The following is a 19,265-nucleotide window of genomic DNA, read 5'->3' on the forward strand; positions in this document are numbered from 1 at the left end:
TTTGTCTCCACCCGTCTGAGTAAATCCTGTTTCCGTTCAGGACATTGTTATAACCTAAAGGTAAAGAGTGAATGTTTTATGGAAGAAATACAACTTGAGCTTTTAATATAATTTTAATTCTGGCTTCTAATACTCAGTGTATTTAATAAAGAAAACAAATGATTAACAAAACATGCCAGAAATATCTAGAATCCAACACTAACAGGCTTATATGTATACACCGCCAACATTCTTTACTTAGACACCATTACATATGTTTTTACCACTTTGAGAGTAGAATGAATCGTTCGAATGTTCTATTGGAATGTGATCATAAATGTTCCTGTTATCGTTTTGCCAAGAGTGATAGAGAAATGTGTTGAATAGATTGTGAAACTGACAAAAACAAAAAGTGTGGGGAAAAAACCTGGCACAATAGCTAAAGAAAGAAAGACATCTGCTACATAAAACTGAACGTCTAAAATCAAGCCTTTGGATAGATCTCTATTGCCTTCCTTTGGTTTCACTGTCAGATCTAGCTTAGAGAGTGCGTTTCTTTCCAATCACTTTTCCTTGAGTTTCTCTAATGTTGGAGTTCAAAGTAATCTAAAGATTTTGTTTCTAGTTATTCTAGATGCAAGACTCGGATGAAAAAGTCAAAGATCTTGCAGCCCATGTCAACAGATCACGTTGTTAGTTGTGTCAACATTGTTTCAGTGTTCAACTAAGATCTGTCTTAGACACCAGAATGAAACATTTGTCAAATTATTGTATTTTCCTCAAATAAATACAATTTCACACACAATAGTTGTTCTCAAGCTATGGAACAGAGCTCTAAGCTCTTTCAGTATTTATCAGCGAATATATTCTCTTCATGCTCAGTACATCAGGATTAGCGGAAAAGATGTTAAGCTGGAAATAAAGCTAGTTGTAAAGCTGTATTTAAAGCTGGGTGTAAAGCCTGGCGCAAAGCTCGGAGTAAAGCTGTTTGTAAAGCTGTTTGTAAAGCTGTGTGTAAAGCTGTGTGTAAAGCTGTGTGTAAAGCTGTGTGTAAAGCTGTGTGTAAAGCTGGGTGTAAAGCTGGGTGTAAAGTTTGCGAGGGTGACCAGCACAACGAGTGGCTACATCAAAACTTGTCCTTGTAAAGACAGAGATTCAAACTCAAGTGCTTTATTAAGAATCTAAGTGTCTGACTACTCAGCTATTTTGTGCTTAGTTCATTTTTTTTGTTGTTGTTGTTGTACCAGAGATGTTTAGATCTTGTATTATAAAATAAAATTATATTTATGACTAAAAAAGAGAACAAAGTGAGATCCCTGTGGCTACACAGCCATTACATTCAAACGTTCTTACACACACGTGGTGGCGAAGTAATCGCTTTTTAATTCTAATATCAGGTGACCGAGCCTCGCTCGGATGAATAATTTGTTAAGGAAGGATATATACCCGAAGTCATTTTGAGAATATTTTTGTACCAGGTGGCCGAACCTCGCTCTGTTAAATAATTTCGGAAGGTTATATACCCGAAGTCATTTTGGGAATATTCTTGTAATTACGAAAATGAACGATCGGATAAAGACTACTAATCTGAAGAGTTGTTTTAGTGTTCTGTTAGTTCTAATTGTAGGCCTAATTGTACATGTCGATTAAATTTAAAGTCTTTTAAGTCCTCCTACAGTCTAGACAAACTACAGCTCACGTCCGTCTTATAGTTTTACAATCTATCTTTTGCGTAAAACTATTGTAGGCTTACTATTATTGGCTTGGAAGAAAGTCTTTGCAATGTAACTTCTCTACGTTATAGGGTAAAACATGCACTTAGTGACAAAGTAAAATGGCGCATTTTTTCTTATTAGACTTAAATCATGGCATTAGTTTTCTAAAGAAACGTTTCCGTGGGGCACCTCTGTTACGCCAAACAATATGCTCGTTACCCATACGGGATACGTGCCCTGCCCAGCCTGACTGTCGGACTATAGGAAGTTCATACCGGCTTTTGCCATCCATCCATCCTTGTGGTACTATGGCCTGCTTTTACACATCCATCCATTCAGATCTCTCCTGGCCCTAACTCCAAGCTTTTTACCGAGGTTTATAGTTAAATCAAAAGAGGCTGCAGTGTACTCAAACTCGTTGACCGCTAGATGGATATCATGTTTAGTGTGAGCAAGTAAGGCGTAGAGAAGCTGTGTTATGACCAGTTCCTTTGTTTTGGTACAGGAGAGGTAGACACTGAAGCATGAACACATGGTAATAATTCACCAGCAAAATAATAATAATAATAAGGCTTGTCTTAGAGTCCGAAAATTAATGAGGATTGCAGCTGTGACCTACATATCTTGCCACATCCAGGGCAAGCATAACCATTGTCCGCGATGCTCGATTAAGATTTTCTTTTAGCGTCTGCGTCTGTCCTCGGCAGCAAATTTTCTTTTGGTCTCAAATGTGTATCCGCGGCCTTTGTATAGAGGGAATTCTTTAAGTCCGACAGTTACGCTGGACAGAGCAGTATCCTATATGGGAGACGAATCTTAGACGAACGCATGCCAAAGGCAGTGTTTTTTTTGGTGAGCTAAAAAGTGGTCGACGTAACACCGAAACCCTTAAAAGACCAGCTTATGGCGCAAACTTGACTTAGCTGACATAGAAGAGAGCACATGGTTGCATGCAACCTCAGAACGAGACAGCTGGAGGTCACCAGCAAAATAAACAACAAAGTAAAAGGTATCTACACCGCTCTACACAATTAAAGTGTAAACAACTTATTAAGCACTTAAAACACAATAACTAATCATATATCGGCACATTTAATTTCATTACTTTTCTTTCATAGTTCTATAATAAATCAATCTACATTAAGATGGTGCGCAAATGTTTCATTAGGTCTATTGATTCTTTAGAACTCGTTATTGTTTGCAAAGAAATATTTTAGTGTACTGCGGTAAGCCTAGTGACGTAAGCAGCGTTTTTCCCGTTTACGTCATGGAAAATTTTCATTCATAAAACATTCTAGCCAAAACTAATTTTTCGATAATGAGGCATTTTCAAACCGATATAACGGTCGACCTCGAGTTTTCCCGATGTGGCCAATGAGTTGAGAATTTTTTTCTCACTAATATGCACATACCTTGAAATTTTAAAGAAAATCGTTAGAGCCGTTTTTGAAATAAAATTTATATATATATATATATATATATATATATATATATATATATATATATATATAAATATATATACATACATACAAGAATTGCTCGCTTAAGAGTATAGGATTTATTCTACATGTGTGCATTCAACATACAAACTTAGTTTGTAAACTAGCAAACAGTCACACACGCATTCAGAAAGTTAGACATAATTGTGTGGTGATAGATGAGAGAATTAAGGACATAGTTAGAATGTTTTTTTTTTTATTCAATGATCTTCTTATATGTTGTATAAATACAGACGTGACTTAAAAAAGATGATTACGCCCTACGAGTGTTCCTAGATCAATCTAGTCATGCATGTTACTAATGACTTAAACTCTGCAAGTTATTGGTTTTCCTGGCTGACTCAGGCAACCCATTCCATGCTCTAATAGCACTAGGGAAGAAAGAGCGTTTGTACAAATTTGTCCTAGCATATGGAAAGAGGAATGTGCCTTTACCTTTGTGTCTTTCTGAGTATTTTCTTAGCAACAAACAGTTTTGAAGAAGCTGTTCACTAAGTCAACGTAGTAATACCTTGTGATGGAATGTCTGATGTTCTATTTAGCTCAGTAATACCTTCTCATGGAATGTCTGATGTTCTATTTGGCTCAGTAATACCTTGTGATGGAATGTCTGATGTTCTATTTGGCTCAGTAATACCTTGTGATGGAATGTCTGATGTTCTATTTAGCTCATTAATACCTTGTGATGGAATGTCTGATGTTCTATTTAGCTCAGTAATACCTTGTGATGGAATGTCTGATGTTCTATTTAGCTCAGTAATACCTTGTGATGGAATGTCTGATGTTCTATTTGGCTCAGTAATACCTTGTGATGGAATGTCTGATGTTCTATTTAGCTCAGTAATACCTTGTGATGGAATGTCTGATGTTCTATTTGGCTCAGTAATACCTTGTGATGGAATGTCTGATGTTCTATTTAGCTCAGTAATACCTTGTGATGGAATGTCTGATGTTCTATTTAGCTCAGTAATACCTTGTGATGGAATGTCTGATGTTCTATTTAGCTCAGTAATACCTTGTGATGGAATGTCTGATGTTCTATTTGGCTCAGTAATACCTTGTGATGGAATGTCTGATGTTCTATTTGGCTCAGTAATACCTTGTGATGGAATGTCTGATGTTCTATTTAGCTCAGTAATACCTTGTGATGGAATGTCTGATGTTCTATTTGGCTCAGTAATACCTTGTGATGGAATGTCTGATGTTCTATTTGGCTCAGTAATACCTTGTGATGGAATGTCTGATGTTCTATTTAGCTCATTAATACCTTGTGATGGAATGTCTGATGTTCTATTTAGCTCAGTAATACCTTGTGATGGAATGTCTGATGTTCTATTTAGCTCAGTAATACCTTGTGATGGAATGTCTGATGTTCTATTTGGCTCAGTAATACCTTGTGATGGAATGTCTGATGTTCTATTTAGCTCAGTAATACCATGTGATGGAATGTCTGATGTTCTATTTGGCTCAGTAATACCTTGTGATGGAATGTCTGATGTTCTATTTAGCTCAGTAATACCTTGTGATGGAATGTATGATGTTCTATTTAGTTCAGTAATACCTTGTGATGGAATGTCTGATGTTCTATTTGGCTCAGTAATACCTTGTGATGGAATGTCTGATGTTCTATTTAGCTCAGTAATACCTTGTGATGGAATGTCTGATGTTCTATTTGGCTCAGTAATACCTTGTGATGGAATGCCTGATGTACTATTTGGCACAGTTCAGTTTGTTTAAATACTTTGCATATTTGATTATATATAATATATATTAATGGCATAGAGTTCACTTTCAGAAGGCCAAGAGGAATCCAGTGCACATACTTCCAACACAATAGAGTGGTGAGTGTTCAATCAGACAATCAATGGCTGTTGTTAGGGTTTGAGATCTAAACAGACGGACTCATACAAAAACAATAGTCTCTAGCTTGCCAGGTAAGAAAGAGTTTTTATTTTTTGTTTAAGTGTGATGTAAACAATCCGTTCTAAAGTAATACTTTTGTCACTTTAAATTATTGTTTTCTAAGCCATAAACATCGTCAATCATAATGTTGTCATAAAAGCTGCACTCTCACAACTTCCGGCCTGTTCAAGAAAAGGGGAAAGCACCTTAACAATACGTTTATCAATGAGGTCAGTAAAACATTTACAAATATAAATGAGACTTTTTTTTTTGTTAACTTGTGAAGAAAATAAAATAATTTTGTTCATCCATAATGTCTTGGTTGTGATTTTCACTTTAAAAAAAAAATACAAGCAAAACAACATTACAAAGAGAGTTTGTGTTGCCACACAAACTCAGAGGCGGCCCCCGTGGGAGACGGATCCCGACCAGACATTGCTCTTAATCTAATGACAAACTGCCTACACATCACGGAATGACAACTACCGAATATGTACAATATGTCAGAAGAGCGATTTTAGATAATCTTTTGGTATTGAGCATTTTCATTTAAATGGAACTAGAATGAGGATGTAGATCTACCTAAATTAAACTTCTAATTTAGCACTCTCATTATCTATATCTACTAGATCTAGATCTAAAATATATATATTTGGGATAATGTAGATGCAATTTAGATAAGATTTATATAAAAAAACACTAGATAATCAATTAATAGTCTAATTGCAATATTAATTTTTAAAATAGTTGATTAGTTTTAGTATTTTATATTGCAATATTTACATATTGACAATCTAGACTTTAGAAATAAAAATCTACACTTTAAGTCTAGAAATTAAAATTATAGATCTTGATCTAGTCTAAATCATGGCTGTTTGGTAGTGCGGTTTGCTCGCTGGACTTTCGTTTGGATTCATCGATGGTCCCAGGTTCAAACCCTGCCCGCTCCCATCCCCGGTCATCCTGCAGGAGGTTTGGACTACAACTCTGAAGGACCATCCGAAACATGTCAAACAACAAACATTATAAACTAGACCAAGAAATTCTAGATCTAGATTCTACAATGATTTTAATTAGAACCTAAATCTAAATCTAGGTTAAAAAATTCAGCTCTAGTGTAAAAAAAAATCTAGATCTAAAACAAACCAAAGACCCTAAAAAAAAAAAAAGTTGTCCGACTCTATTACAGCTATAGTATTTTATGGATCTAGGCCATGACTACAATGTTGACATGAGAAAAGATCGAAAGGATTTAGACCTAGATCTAATTTTAAGAAATACACTTTGCGCAAATAGTTTTTTACTTTGACACATGAAAATACAAAAGAAGATCCATTGATTTCATTATATAATAAAATTAACCTACAATTTTGTGTTTCAAAAGCATTTTTTACATAAATTAGTTACTGATATCTGTGACTACAGATTTCCTGGCGAACATTCTTTCATTAGACAATACCGTAATGAATCGCGTACTAACAATTAATTCGTTTAATTGTTTACTTTATAATCCCATCCCTAGATCTAAAACTCTAATTCAACTCTAAGATGATAAAACTTCTCTTCGCACAGATAGTTTTATACTTTAACACATGAACATACTAATTATAGTCCATTCATTTCATATTTTGATCAAATAAACATTCAAATTTGGTTTTCTAAAGCATTTTTAAGAGACTACATTCTACATTCGTTTACGAAAGCTGCGAAGCCGAGTTGAGATAGGCCTAGATCTATATTCATTCATGAATCGCGTACTAAAAATTATTTCGTTTAATTGTTCACTTTACAATCCGATTCATTTAACAAAGCTGTCGCTCTTTTCGTTTTTAATAGATATGAATGTATCGGCTTCGGGTAAACCTATTTTCGTAAACGTAATTTTATCTTCGTAGCGAAAGAGGAAAAACTTGAAAGAATCATTAGCTAAGTTTAACATACATCTAAATCCAATCCACTAGATTAGTAAACACAAACTTAGACCCGCAGGCCGCGGGTAATGTCAGGCTAGTAGCCTATATAAATATAAATATAAATAAATATATATATATATATATATATATATATATATATATATATATAAATATATATAAAAGGATTAAAGGATTTTTTTTGTTTTGTCTGTCAGTCTGTCTATCCGTCATGTTAATAGCGAGAAAAAAAAGACTAAAAGCTATAGAAAATTGATTAAAATTTAATTTCCCTTCCGAAACATCGCATTAGTTTTAAGTTTCTATAATAGATTGTTCCGGATGTTTATATATTTATAGTGAGAGAGAAAAAGAATTCCAGATTAATCAAATACCGTTAATTTAATTTGTGGGACGGTTTGTTATGAAAATTAGATGTACCAAAGCCTTATGGAGAGATTTTCAAACCATACTTTGGTGTTATGAAGTTGTTTTCCTTAAAAATCGGAGCATTATATTAACGATAATTAGATTTTCTAATGTTTAAGCTAGAAAGTTAAATGTAGTGTAAGAGAGAAGTGCGATTTTACATAAATAGAGTTAAAATATTTTTCATAAAAAATGCTATCAACCAATTTTCGTAAATGAGAAAATTATGTGTTTTATTTATTAGAATAGGGATTTCAAACATTTATTTGCTCTATTAGATTTTTTATATAAAATTCGGATCATTTTTTGGCGAGGATTTTGTAAGAAAGTTAAGGTAAAATTAAGGTCGATTTCTTTTTGGAAACAAAATCTGGAACATTCTTTACCGATTAAACAACTTTTATTATGTTTCGGCAAGAAAATTAACTGTAAAATTATTCTAAAAAGTGATTTTCACTAATCGTTTCTTGTAAATTACTTATTTTAAAATCCTGAACAACCTATTGTCGATATTTTTGAAAAAAAAATTATTTGACATACATTTGTTTTAAGTTAACAATTCGGAACAATTGATATTGATAAATAAACTATAGTGACGTAGTGTCAAATAACATAAATGTAATATTAGTCAATTATGCGATTTCAAACAATCATTTGACATAATTTAATTTTTATAAAACAATATCCGGAACAACCTTATAGTTAATGAAATATAAATCAGTATAGATATTTTTATTTAGCATTTATATGCTATTTACATTAAAAAACCAGAACATTATATTAAAGATCATGTGTTTATTGCAACGTTTAAGCATGCAAATAAAATCTAATATAAGTTAGAAGAGCAAACAAATATTCGTTGGCATTGATTTGTTTTTCACAAAACATCTGAACAATCTATTATAGATACTTAAAACTATTGCAATATTTCTAAATGAAAAATTAAAGGTTAAATCAGATTTACAATAGCCTATAGTGTTATTTGTTAATCTAATCGTGACGGACAGACCGACCAACAGACAAAACGCACAAAAATAAGCTTCTTTTATTTGGATGGGGGCACTAAACAAAAAATAAATAAAATCTGATTTTTTAAAAAAGTTTAAGGTATTGGTTTAGCACCATGGCATGTTGCGACGTTACGCTACTGCACGAAAGTAGCTGCATAAAAAGTCCATTTTAAAAAATGTGCGTGATATTTACATACAAAGTGCATTATTAGCCTTAATAAACAAACATAAATGTTTTCTTTTAATTTTAGCAGCTTATTGACCAGAAAAAACACTTTTAACTGTTATTTATATTTTTTGTAAACATTTCCTGTATATTTTATAAATATATTTCACTTAGTGATACCGAAAATACACAGAAATTGCCAATCATTGTTAGCATATTGTAACATTGCCTCCCTTACATTTACGTACTTGTTTTAGAATCGATGTAGTTTTTATGAAAAAATCGCTTGCATAATTAATTTTATAAATTAAACGGTTTGCTTTTAGAAAACCAAAAGTAGCCGTTGCACCTAAACTTTTCAAGCCGGATTTAATGATGAAATAATATTTTTCATATCTCTTCTAGTTTTCGAGATCTGAGTGTGACAGACGGACATTTTGCACAAACCTAATAGCGGCTTTTTCCCCTTACGGGGACCGCTAATAATTAAAAAAATCCTTTTTAGAGCAAAAGCCAATCGAAGAACTCCGCATTTACAGATATATCTCTCAAGAATATATTCCTTTTTTCGATATCAGTTCCAATTACCAATAGTTAATTGACTAATTGGTAAATTGCGAGATTCGGTGTTGAAGAAATATCGTGTACAAACTTATACCAGACAGACAGATTGAATTGAAATACGTTTGGTAATAAATATTGTTAATTATCTCCCTTGTCTAGTCAGTGTGGAATCTCAATTAAGACAATCTGCTACGTAGTTTATTTGATTGAACACAAGTCGAGACCATCTGGCCTACCTAAACAGATTGGGTCCAGACAGAGTCTGTTGATATAATCTTTGTAAAACAAATAAATGGTGATTTGTTTACACTTTTTAGCGAACGACCTAATTGTCTAGCTTAGTAAGTACATTTTGTAAAGAAAACAAACTAATCAATTACAAATAAATGAAAATAAATAATTGTGCAAAGTTTCAACTTGATCCAAGAATGAGAAATGTGTGCAAGATTCCACCCAGACAGACGGAGAGAGTTAATAATTTGTAATAAAGATATATTTATTCGAATGAAATGTAAAAATATATTTCAAATCAAATTTACCTGAACACTTTTGAGTGAAAACCTAAAACTTCTTTCTTTGTGTCTCTGACTATTTCATTTCTCATTTGGTCTTTCGAATGAGAGTCTACTGGTAAATGTATGGCCCTGTAAACCAAATCATTTTAAAACCTTTTCTTTCTTTAGTTTGTGTTCAGTGCATTGGTACAGATACAACGAGAAAACATGTTCATTGATCTGACAGGACTTATACATCTTAAGTACATGAAGTACATTATAAGTACATTAAGTACATTATTGGAATCGATGAAGAACTTTTCAAAGAACAACTTCAACTTTAATGTGAATCTCTGGGAGACCTTTTCTTTTTCTGACAACTTTCAATCAACTGTTCTCTCCCTTTGAAAAGACAAAGGAGAGTCGCGTCAGAAAAATATTTTGTGTTGAGTCGCCATGGTTGAGATGTCATTTATGAAGTCATGTCAGAATGTAGGCTAATGTTGGGTAGTCATATTGATGTGTCATGTTGTATTCTAATTGTGTGCTATGATGTTGGATGTCTTTACTTCTATACCATCTTGTCCATCAGTCCATGCATTGCTGGTATTAGTTGGGGAGAGAGATCTCTGTGGTGGTCCCATTAAAAGCTTACGCCATTGCCTTCTATAGTATACTAGTCGATCCTCGGCATAGCATACGCCGCTATTTTGCAGGGCCAGCATAAGGCCACTGCAACCTATACGACCGCAGTGGGCCAAGCTCTTTCATAGGACACGCGCTAATTCAAGGTGTAATTTATTAAATTAAAACATTTTATATTTTATAACATATTTCCCGAAGCCGCCTGATTTAACAGGAGCTCCTGGAAATCTCCTAAAATTGCAAAATATACGAAAATATCCTGGAAATCTCCGGAAATTATTAAAATCTTTTGAAAACACATATAAATCTTCTGAAATCTATAAACAAAAAAAAATGACTCATTCAATATGGAAAACGCCAATCCTACGCGCGATAAAAAAAACGGCATTATGCAATACCCGTATTTGTGGAATATGGTGAAAGAAGCTACTCGCGCCTCAAACTAATGAAGAATTATTTAAGGTCAACAATTCTCGTAGATAGATTGAAACATTTGGTAATTCTTGCTATTGAGCGTGATCTATGTAGGAAATAGAATTATTATGATGTATTGTATGACTTCGCTACACGCAAGGCTCGTGTAGTTATTAGGTGCGTAGTAAAGAAAGAATAAAATGCAAAGACGAATATATTTTCTAATACAAACTCTTAATTTTCACTCTTATTATCCGTATCCCTACCGGCAACTCGGAACTCGCATGTAACGATTTAAGAGACAACTGTAGTAAGTTAATCTCCATAACCAATCACTTTCCGTTATAGACATTTGTTTGTTTACTTTAGACCAAGCAGTAAACTCATAAAGTATAGTTTGAGAAAATGAACTATCCATTGATTAGCTTAGAAGTGTTGACGTCACGTGACTGATAGCCATAACTATAAGACGCGATCTTTCAATGCTGTCCCATTCTATTGACACTTCAGCCTGGCACAGTAAGTGGAAGTATTACATTTCCTTTACTTTATTTTCTTTCCCTTATATTAAGACCATCCCGTGAGCATCTTCTGCTGGTGAATGGAAAGATTTGTGCAATACAGTAGGCATGATATAGCCTCGTTTTCATCCGTTCATTTATCCAGTTTCGGCCTTTCCCTTGGACTAAATATTGAATTGGTCAGCACTCTGACAAGTTCTCATGACATGAATCATTGGGTACCGTTGAGGCAACGTTTGATTAGACATCTCATTTCAGAAGTACTTCGTTTCTTCTCTTGTATTGGTTAATACGTCTCTCTCTCTCTCTCTCTTTAAACGCATCTAATTTATTTCACTTCTATTACATTTTTGTAATTCTAAATTTTCTAAAACAAAGTCTTTATTTTAATAATTATGACAAATTTATGCCGTAGAATAAAACATTTTAGATGGCCTGAAGGATGGTATGGAGACTGTCACAATATTGGACTATCTATCATGTTGTACACTTTTTTGTCGGAAAGAAACTGGTGGCGGTAGAGTGAATACTATTGATTAGGTTAGGGCCCTTTCTCCATTTTATATTTACTCAATGTTTGCATTTGACTTTAAAGAGATGGAGGCGACGTGTGATGTAAATGTGTAATATATAGCATTTATAAATTTAAATTATATTAGTGATATTTTTTTTACACGAATTGTGTAATTTCTATACGCCCGTGTCCCCGCCAATAAGGCTCGGGACTGTCAGTGGAGGGAGCGACACTATAACAAGAAATGGTTAAAACATAAATAAGTATTATATAGTATCTAGATATGTACATTTTTTTTTTTACACAAATAATGTAATTTCTCTAAAACAGTTTTTCGAGGGGGGGGGGGAGGCGGCGAACGACTACTGCACCCCATTATTTCCTGGATCTACCAGCATCCTATTCTCTTTAACATGCGCTCTTCTTACTACGATAAAAGTGCCTTATAGACGCATGGAGACAGAATGTTGAGGAACTTCCTACACTTCTTCAGACCCTCTTGTAAGTTGGAGTCTGCTGCCTCTATAAAACTTGAGTCCAAAACGTATCTAGCAAACAAAACACATCAAAATGTACAAAACAATCTTTCCTAAAAAGACCAAGCAACTTTAATGACGTTTGTATTCCGAACATATCGTAAATATTTATGAAAAACATCATAGGGGATGCCACTAGTAAACATGAGAGAAACACTGCAGTAGATGTAGACTTCAAGTTTGTGTCCACAAAACAACGCGGTCAGCAATGTCTTCCTAATGTCCAGGAACCTACACTAGACTATAAAATGAAACTTTGTTTTAGATTATATTAATTAAAAACACCATTAAGTGATTCTTAACTTTGTTTTTCCCCAATAGATGAATCTCTGGATCTCTGGTGTGTTTCTCCTGGGCTCACTCACTCTATGTTTTAGTTTTATTTTCAAGACTTCCCACGACACGGTCAGCGTTGGTGGTACAAGAGCAGTCGAACTAGAATGTGACTATCTAGGTGGTTCTAACACCACTCTAACTTCCATCAACAGGATCAGAATAGATAGACTTGTCAATGGAGCCTGGACTCTGGTCTCGGAGATAGTGGACGTCAATAACCACATTAATAACGTCGACCCCGCGGTTACATCTTCGGGCGACATTAGCACGCAAGGTAACCCGTACTTAAAAGTGGCTTGGGATGTTGCTACTGCGAATACCCCAGGCACGTACCGCTGTGATATTGTCGGCATGGACGCAGCGTTAGACATTTCTGTGCAGAAGTCAGATCCAGTGGTCATCAGTGAAATTGTTACCACTTCTGCTCCGGCTATTGCTGGAGATCCTAACCTGGCTCAGATTATACAGAATCAGATCTCCATGCAAACTCAGATCGACCATCTGAGAGACCACACTGCTCAAGAACTGAGTGATATTTTAAACTTGATCAGAGAGAATCAGCTAGCTGAGTTTCAGCTTTTTAACAGCATTCACAACCAACTAGACTCCATAGCACACAAACAATCCGAGATGGACAACAGACTGACCATACTAGAGGGAGGAACAGTCACTTCTCCTCCTTCCTTTACTTCAACGGTTGGCTTAACAAATGCCCAAACGTCTGGTCCAACAAACTCTCCAACCTCTCCTATCCCCGTCACATTTGATGGTCAGTGGCCGAGTGGAAGCTATGGGCTATTTCGACCAGCGACCGGGTGCCCATCCAATAGCCCATTCGTTACATGGACAGTGGGTACACGCAGACATCAGACATCGACCCAGTACAATGACGTGTCTTTGAATAATCACATGGTCTACCCAGCAATGGAAAACATCAATGAAACTTTCTTCATCAATGAGAGATTCTGCATGGTGGATTCCCCAGCATTTGGCAGCGCTTGGCCCAAGGGAAGCTACTGCATCAACCGGAAAGGTGGAGTATGTCCCTCTGGTTTCCGCTCGGGCTATATCAATATGGAGGACATTGGTACCAATGAAAATGTGTTTGGCTCTGTACCAGATGGCATCTACAACGCAGGCTCACTTATTTATTACTGTTGTCGCAATGACAGCCCTCCCACGGCTCCCATTTCTCTGCCCACTGCTGTTCCATTCTACTTGTACAAATATGGAGACTCGTGTCAGACAGTGGCTGGCATGTCTGTTGAAAGCGAGTGGTTTCTGATCGACACAGAAGACGCTAACAATCAGGATCATTATGAAAACGAATGGCATCCATCCGGAAGTGTGAATGACGTCAGAGTATTGCTGTGTTACTATTTTAGAAATTGACTTTGAAAATTGTGAAAAAAAATGTCTTCAATGCATTCTGTATGTGTCAGTGTATTCTTCGGCCATGGTATAGGAGTAGAATGAGTTTTAGTCAATAGGGGTTTCCAATCAATATATAGATGTGCGATTTTGTTTTCTTTACTAACCCTAAATCTATAGAACTAGCCGATTCATTGATTTCAAATCTTTTGTGTAAAACTCAAAGTTGAACTAACAAATAAAATTAAAATGTCAGCTGTTACTAAAAATAGTTTTTTTTTTTTTTTGTTAACCTTTCAGTTTTCTGACTGATAAGAATTTATTGTTCTCTGTTTCTTATCTTAATCACAAGTCAGTTCTCTACAGTCCGATTTAGTCACGAGTTGCTTCAAGTCAAGGGTACAGTTTATCGGATGAGACTTGGAGAGAGACTAATGAAACGACTGCGCTACACTCTAAGATGCTATCTATCCAATGACTGATCAGTTACAGATTCTTCTTTGAAATACATTTACCCTTTATCTTTATACTGGGAAGTGGGTAGGGAAGTGGGGTGGGGAGTTCTGGTCATTTACAACTAAACACAATATTAATAACACAGAAGATAAAGACGAAGCTTGAGGGGGCGAGGGTGTTAGAGCACTATTCATTACAATATTTAACTTCTTAGATATAAGGAAATATATAATATATAAAAGCAACAATAATAACAACCACAACAAACCAAGGTTTCTGTTATAGATACAATTCTTGTAGTAAAGAAGTTTCTCGGTAAACAAACATTTGTTTCAATGTAGGTCTAAATCGTCTAATAAATCTTGTGTAAGTTGTTAAAACATGCACTAGGAATATTAAACAAATGTTAATCCTGTTTGATGATATTTAGTTTTCTAAAGATAAGGCAGACTTGAAAGGACATAGAGTTCCCAGACACAGCTACAATTTAGAATTCAGGTCAGATAAGTAAATTCTTGGCTACAGGTTGTCTCTCTTCTAATGTCCGTTTTTGTTCTCTGGAAATTAGACAAACACAAGCAGAAACAAAAGAAGTGAGTGTAGACTTCAGAACACGGCATTGGATCAAACAAAATGGCAGCTAGTTCACGAGTCCGGACGAGAGTTCACGAGTCCTGACGATATTTTTTTTCTAGAACTCTTTTTCTTGGGTCTTACTGCATTTTTGTTTCAAGAGGTGCTTTATGAACGGTTCTCAAACTTCAGAAATGTTTTCTAGTTTCAATGTTTTTGTTTACCTTTTTTTCTCTCATTATCTTGTGCACTATTTAAATCTCTAAGGGATAATGGTGGCAGGACCACTAAGTAAAGGGAGTACATTTCCCATTTCAGACCTTGCGATCTATAGGGCTGATGATGTTAAGGTCATTTGTTTCTTTGGCCAACGGTTAACAAGTTTGGTGTTATGTGGCCAGCACAACGACCAACCGCCAGTTAAAGTCAGGTACATTTTAGAGTTATCATTTTTTGATTCAATAAAATTAGGTTTATATACTATTACTTTCTAGGATTTGCTTTGCTCAGGATAATTTTTGTAATAAATAACAGCCATCTATGTCCTCTTAGTTACTCGAAACTACGTGTACAAACCGCTGGCAATTCGGAAATAAATAATTTATTCTAATAGTAAGAAAAAAAAAAAAGAAAGTGAATTGTTTAAATTAAATGGAAACCTTCATTTCTTTCTGATGATTTCAATTTTAGGTTGGTAGACAGAGAGAGAGAGAGAGAGAGAGACAGACAGACAGAGAGAGGGAGAGAGAGAGAGACGAGACAGACAGACAGACAGAGAGAGGGAGAGAGACAGACAGACAGACAGAGAGAGGGAGAGAGAGACAGACAGACAGACAGAGCGAGTAAACAATGTAACACTTGTAACCATCTAGCTAGTACACACATAGATCTATCTAGCGATTACACACGTGTAACAATGTAGCGGGTATACATTTGTAACAATCAAGAGAATACACATGTAACAATGTAGCGAGTACACACTTGTATCAATCTAGCGATTACATACTTGTAACAATGTAGCGGGTATACATTTGTAACAATCAAGAGAGTACATAGATGTCACAATGGAGTACATTGTGACATTTAAACCTCGTTCAGTTTTGTTTGTGTAAAATATTTATTTTGAACCTATTTAAATGTCACTCTGTTCTGTGGTCGTGTCAAGGTCATGATAAAGTGCAACTGTAAAACCTGAATCTACCATAAAAGATTGTAGCTCGTCTATCAATTCTAAGACTTTATAGACATTATAAAAAAACCCACGTAGAAATGTATTTGTAGAACTATTTGTTGGAAGTCAACAAGCTGAAGTGTTCTGTACATTGGATGGAAACCTTGTAAGGCACCAACATTGGGGGTGAGTTGTAACTGAAGAGCTCTACTACACACTGAGAGGATAACGAAACCGGATTGAACATTTTATTTCAAGATAGAACTTTCTGAGAATAATGAACAGCAATGTTAAATTAGACCCAACTATGTTTGAGTTTTCAAAGTAAAATATAAGGTATGCATAGTCTAGTTGGTTGATTGTTTGAAGTCCGCTAGCCTCCCTTGATATCAAGAATAAAAAACAATTATAGAGAGACTGGTGCTATCCAATGTAATCACTATTATTATTTCCTATTCATTTGCTCTTATTAGGACTGTATCTGAAAGTACTCCGATAACAAACACAAACTGTAAGAGACAGTCTGGTCCAGAGTTGATTCATCACCTACGCCAGGCGTACAATTGAAACAAGTTTATTGAAAATGAATATACAACGATTGCATCAACTAAACCTAAACATGTTAAGTCTCGGCCTATCATTGACATTATCCTAGTCTCGGCCTATCATTGACATTATCCTAGTCTCGGCCTATCATTGACATTATCCTAGTCTCGGCCTATCATTGACATTATCCTAGTCTCGGCCTATCATTGACATTATCCTAGTCTCGGCCTATCATTGACGTTATCCTAGTCTCGGCCTATCATTGACATTATCCTAGTCTCGGCCTATCATTGACATTATCCTAGTCTCGGCCTATCATTGACGTTATCCTAGTCTCGGCCTATCATTGACATTATCCTAGTCTCGGCCTATCATTGACATTATCCTAGTCTCGGCCTATCATTGACGTTATCCTAGTCTCGGCCTATCATTGACATTATCCTAGTCTCGGCCTATCATTGACATTATCCTAGTCTCGGCCTATCATTGACGTTATCCTAGTCTCGGCCTATCATTGACATTATCCTAGTCTCGGCCTATCATTGACGTTATCATAGCTCGGCCTATCATTGACATTATCCTAGTCTCGGCCTATCATTGACATTATCCTAGTCTCGGCCTATCATTGACATTATCCTAGTCTCGGCCTATCATTGACATTATCCTAGTCTCGGCCTATCATTGACATTATCCTAGTCTCGGCCTATCATTGACGTTATCCTAGTCTCGGCCTATCATTGACATTATCCTAGTCTCGGCCTATCATTGACGTTATCATAGCTCGGCCTATCATTGACGTTATCATAGCTCGGCCTATCATTGACGTTATCATAGCTCGGCCTATCATTGACGTTATCATAGCTCGGCCTATCATTAACATTATCATAGCTCGGCCTATCATTGACATTATCATAGCTCAGCCTATCATTGACATTATCCTAGTCTCGGCCTATCATTGACATTTTCATAGCTCGGCCTATCAATGACATTATCATAGCTCGGCCTATCATTGACATTATCATAGCTCGGCCTATCAATGACATTATCATAGCTCGGCCTATCAATGACATTATCATAGCTCGGCCTATCATTGACATTTTCATAGCTTGGTGTATCTCTGACATTAGCATAGCTCGTCCAATCATTGACATTATCCTAGTCTCGGCCTATCATTGACATTATCCTAGTCTCGGCCTATCATTGACATTATCATAGCTCGGCCTATCATTGACATTATCATAGCTCGGCCTATCATTGACATTAGCATAGCTCGGCCTATCATTGACATTATCCTAGTCTCGGCCTATCATTGACATTATCATAGCTCGGCGTATCATTGACATTAGCATAGCTCGGCCTATCATTGACATTATCCTAGTCTCGGCCTTTCATTGACATTATCCTAGTCTAGGCTTACGATTCACCAACTGATCGTATAATGGTGACTACAAATATTTGTAGCATTCTCTTGAGTACGGAAGACCTACATCCAAGGGCACTAACTATCCAGAGCTATCACTGAACCATCTTTTTTTTTAACAGTTGAAAACTTTCCCGCTCAGCCTGTTAGATTCATCGCATTTTCGTTGGGATTTAATGGGGTCATGTGACACCAGTAACGTCACTTGGGTAGGTGTAAGCTCGTGGTGGTACACAGCTACTACATTCCATAAGCGTAGCCATAAGAGGTTCGTGGTTAAAACCGCCTCTAATTAAAAAAATCAAAACACTAAAGATAAAAAAAAACTACAATTAACAAGGGGGAGGGGTTGTGGTAAAACCCCTTTAAAATAAAAAGAAAAGGAAAACTACAATGCAAATTTCCATGAGCGTAATCAAAAGGTGGATACCCCCCCCCCTTCCAATAAAAAAAACCTAATGTTATAGTTACCTTGGGTCTTGAGGCTAGCAATATTTTTCTGCCAGTTGCTGGAACTCATTCATAAAGTAAATCAACGAGAATTTAGGCCATAGACTTAAAAAAACTAAAGCAAACTAAAAGTCATTTCAGGTTCAACCCTTCTCCAAATAAAACATTGTACACATTGATATGTTTTTCTTCCACTCAGTGGACTCGTAGATTTGTATGCGACGTACACTTGGTTTAAAAGAAGAGTAACAGGATCTCGTGAGGCCTGGAATGAAATATTGGCCATTTACAAAATAATTAAATCAATTCGATAGTCATTCAATAACATCAATTAGGCCAGGTTCACATTGTACTATTTCCTCATAACTATCAGTTCATTGAATACATATGAATAAAAAAAATAATAAGATCAATAAATCTCCGTACCCTGTGGTATCAAATCGTCAGTCTGACTAACAATACAAAGGCATCGGCAGTTGCAAAACTTACATGTCTCTTCTTGACGGAAACAGGGTTAGGGTTGTTGATAGTTTATAGTTCATAGTTTCTAGTATTCATGCTGAAAATATTGATACCTGCCTTTTTACCTCGACCACCTCGTTGGCCAATTCTGAACAAATTGTCTTTGTAACTTTATTTACTTT

At 35.6% G+C, this 19,265-nt stretch overlaps 3 protein-coding genes across 5 annotated transcripts in view; 1 reads left to right on the top strand and 2 right to left on the bottom strand.

The window, feature by feature from the left end:
• The window catches only part of LOC106051776 (transforming growth factor-beta-induced protein ig-h3-like), a 115,557-nt gene that overhangs the window by 85,081 nt on the left and 11,211 nt on the right, over positions 1 to 19,265 (bottom strand). The window contains exon 1 of one of the 2 annotated variants that reach the window (XM_056038287.1): positions 18,643 to 18,863. The exons of the other annotated variant lie outside the window; for it this stretch is intronic. The gene's annotated coding sequence lies outside the window, so the exon portion shown is untranslated. Of the gene's footprint in view, positions 1 to 18,642; positions 18,864 to 19,265 lie in introns of those variants that run through there. 2 annotated transcript variants of the gene reach the window in all.
• Positions 3,751 to 9,778, bottom strand: LOC129927733 (zonadhesin-like). Its single transcript, XM_056038148.1, has 2 exons — positions 9,714 to 9,778; positions 3,751 to 4,903 (listed from the first exon to the last, which is right to left on the bottom strand). Exons 1-2 carry the CDS (start codon positions 9,776 to 9,778, stop codon positions 3,751 to 3,753), a joined length of 1,218 nt encoding a protein of 405 aa, XP_055894123.1.
• Positions 11,106 to 14,274, top strand: LOC106079802 (uncharacterized). 2 transcript variants are annotated; one of them, XM_013241006.2, is made up of 2 exons: positions 11,106 to 11,246; positions 12,620 to 14,274. In XM_013241006.2, the coding sequence occupies exon 2, from the start codon at positions 12,620 to 12,622 to the stop codon at positions 14,024 to 14,026; it is 1,407 nt and encodes a 468-aa protein (XP_013096460.2). In that variant the 5' UTR covers positions 11,106 to 11,246; the 3' UTR covers positions 14,027 to 14,274. The 2 variants fall into 2 exon arrangements, with proteins under 2 accessions (XP_013096460.2, XP_055894266.1); XM_056038291.1 differs by lacking the exon at positions 11,106 to 11,246 and adding an exon at positions 11,440 to 11,508.

Source organism: Biomphalaria glabrata, chromosome 8 (assembly GCF_947242115.1).
Source record: "Biomphalaria glabrata chromosome 8, xgBioGlab47.1, whole genome shotgun sequence".
In the NCBI taxonomy this organism is placed as follows: Eukaryota; Metazoa; Mollusca; class Gastropoda; family Planorbidae; genus Biomphalaria; species Biomphalaria glabrata.

Bases quoted from the DNA above. Each gene is read 5' to 3' on its own strand.
- LOC129927733 (XM_056038148.1), bottom strand. From the start codon at position 9,778: ATGAGAAATGAAATAGTCAGAGACACAAAGAAAGAAGTTTTAGGTTTT. The intron at 4,904-9,713 runs GTAAATTTGATT...TGTGCCAAATAG, and splicing joins TTTCACTCAAAAGTGTTCAG to TACATCAGGCATTCCATCAC.
- LOC106079802 (XM_056038291.1), top strand. From the start codon at position 11,455: ATGAATCATTGGGTACCGTTGAGGCAACGTTTGATTAGACATCTCATT. The intron at 11,509-12,619 runs GTACTTCGTTTC...TTTCCCCAATAG, and splicing joins TTAGACATCTCATTTCAGAA to ATGAATCTCTGGATCTCTGG.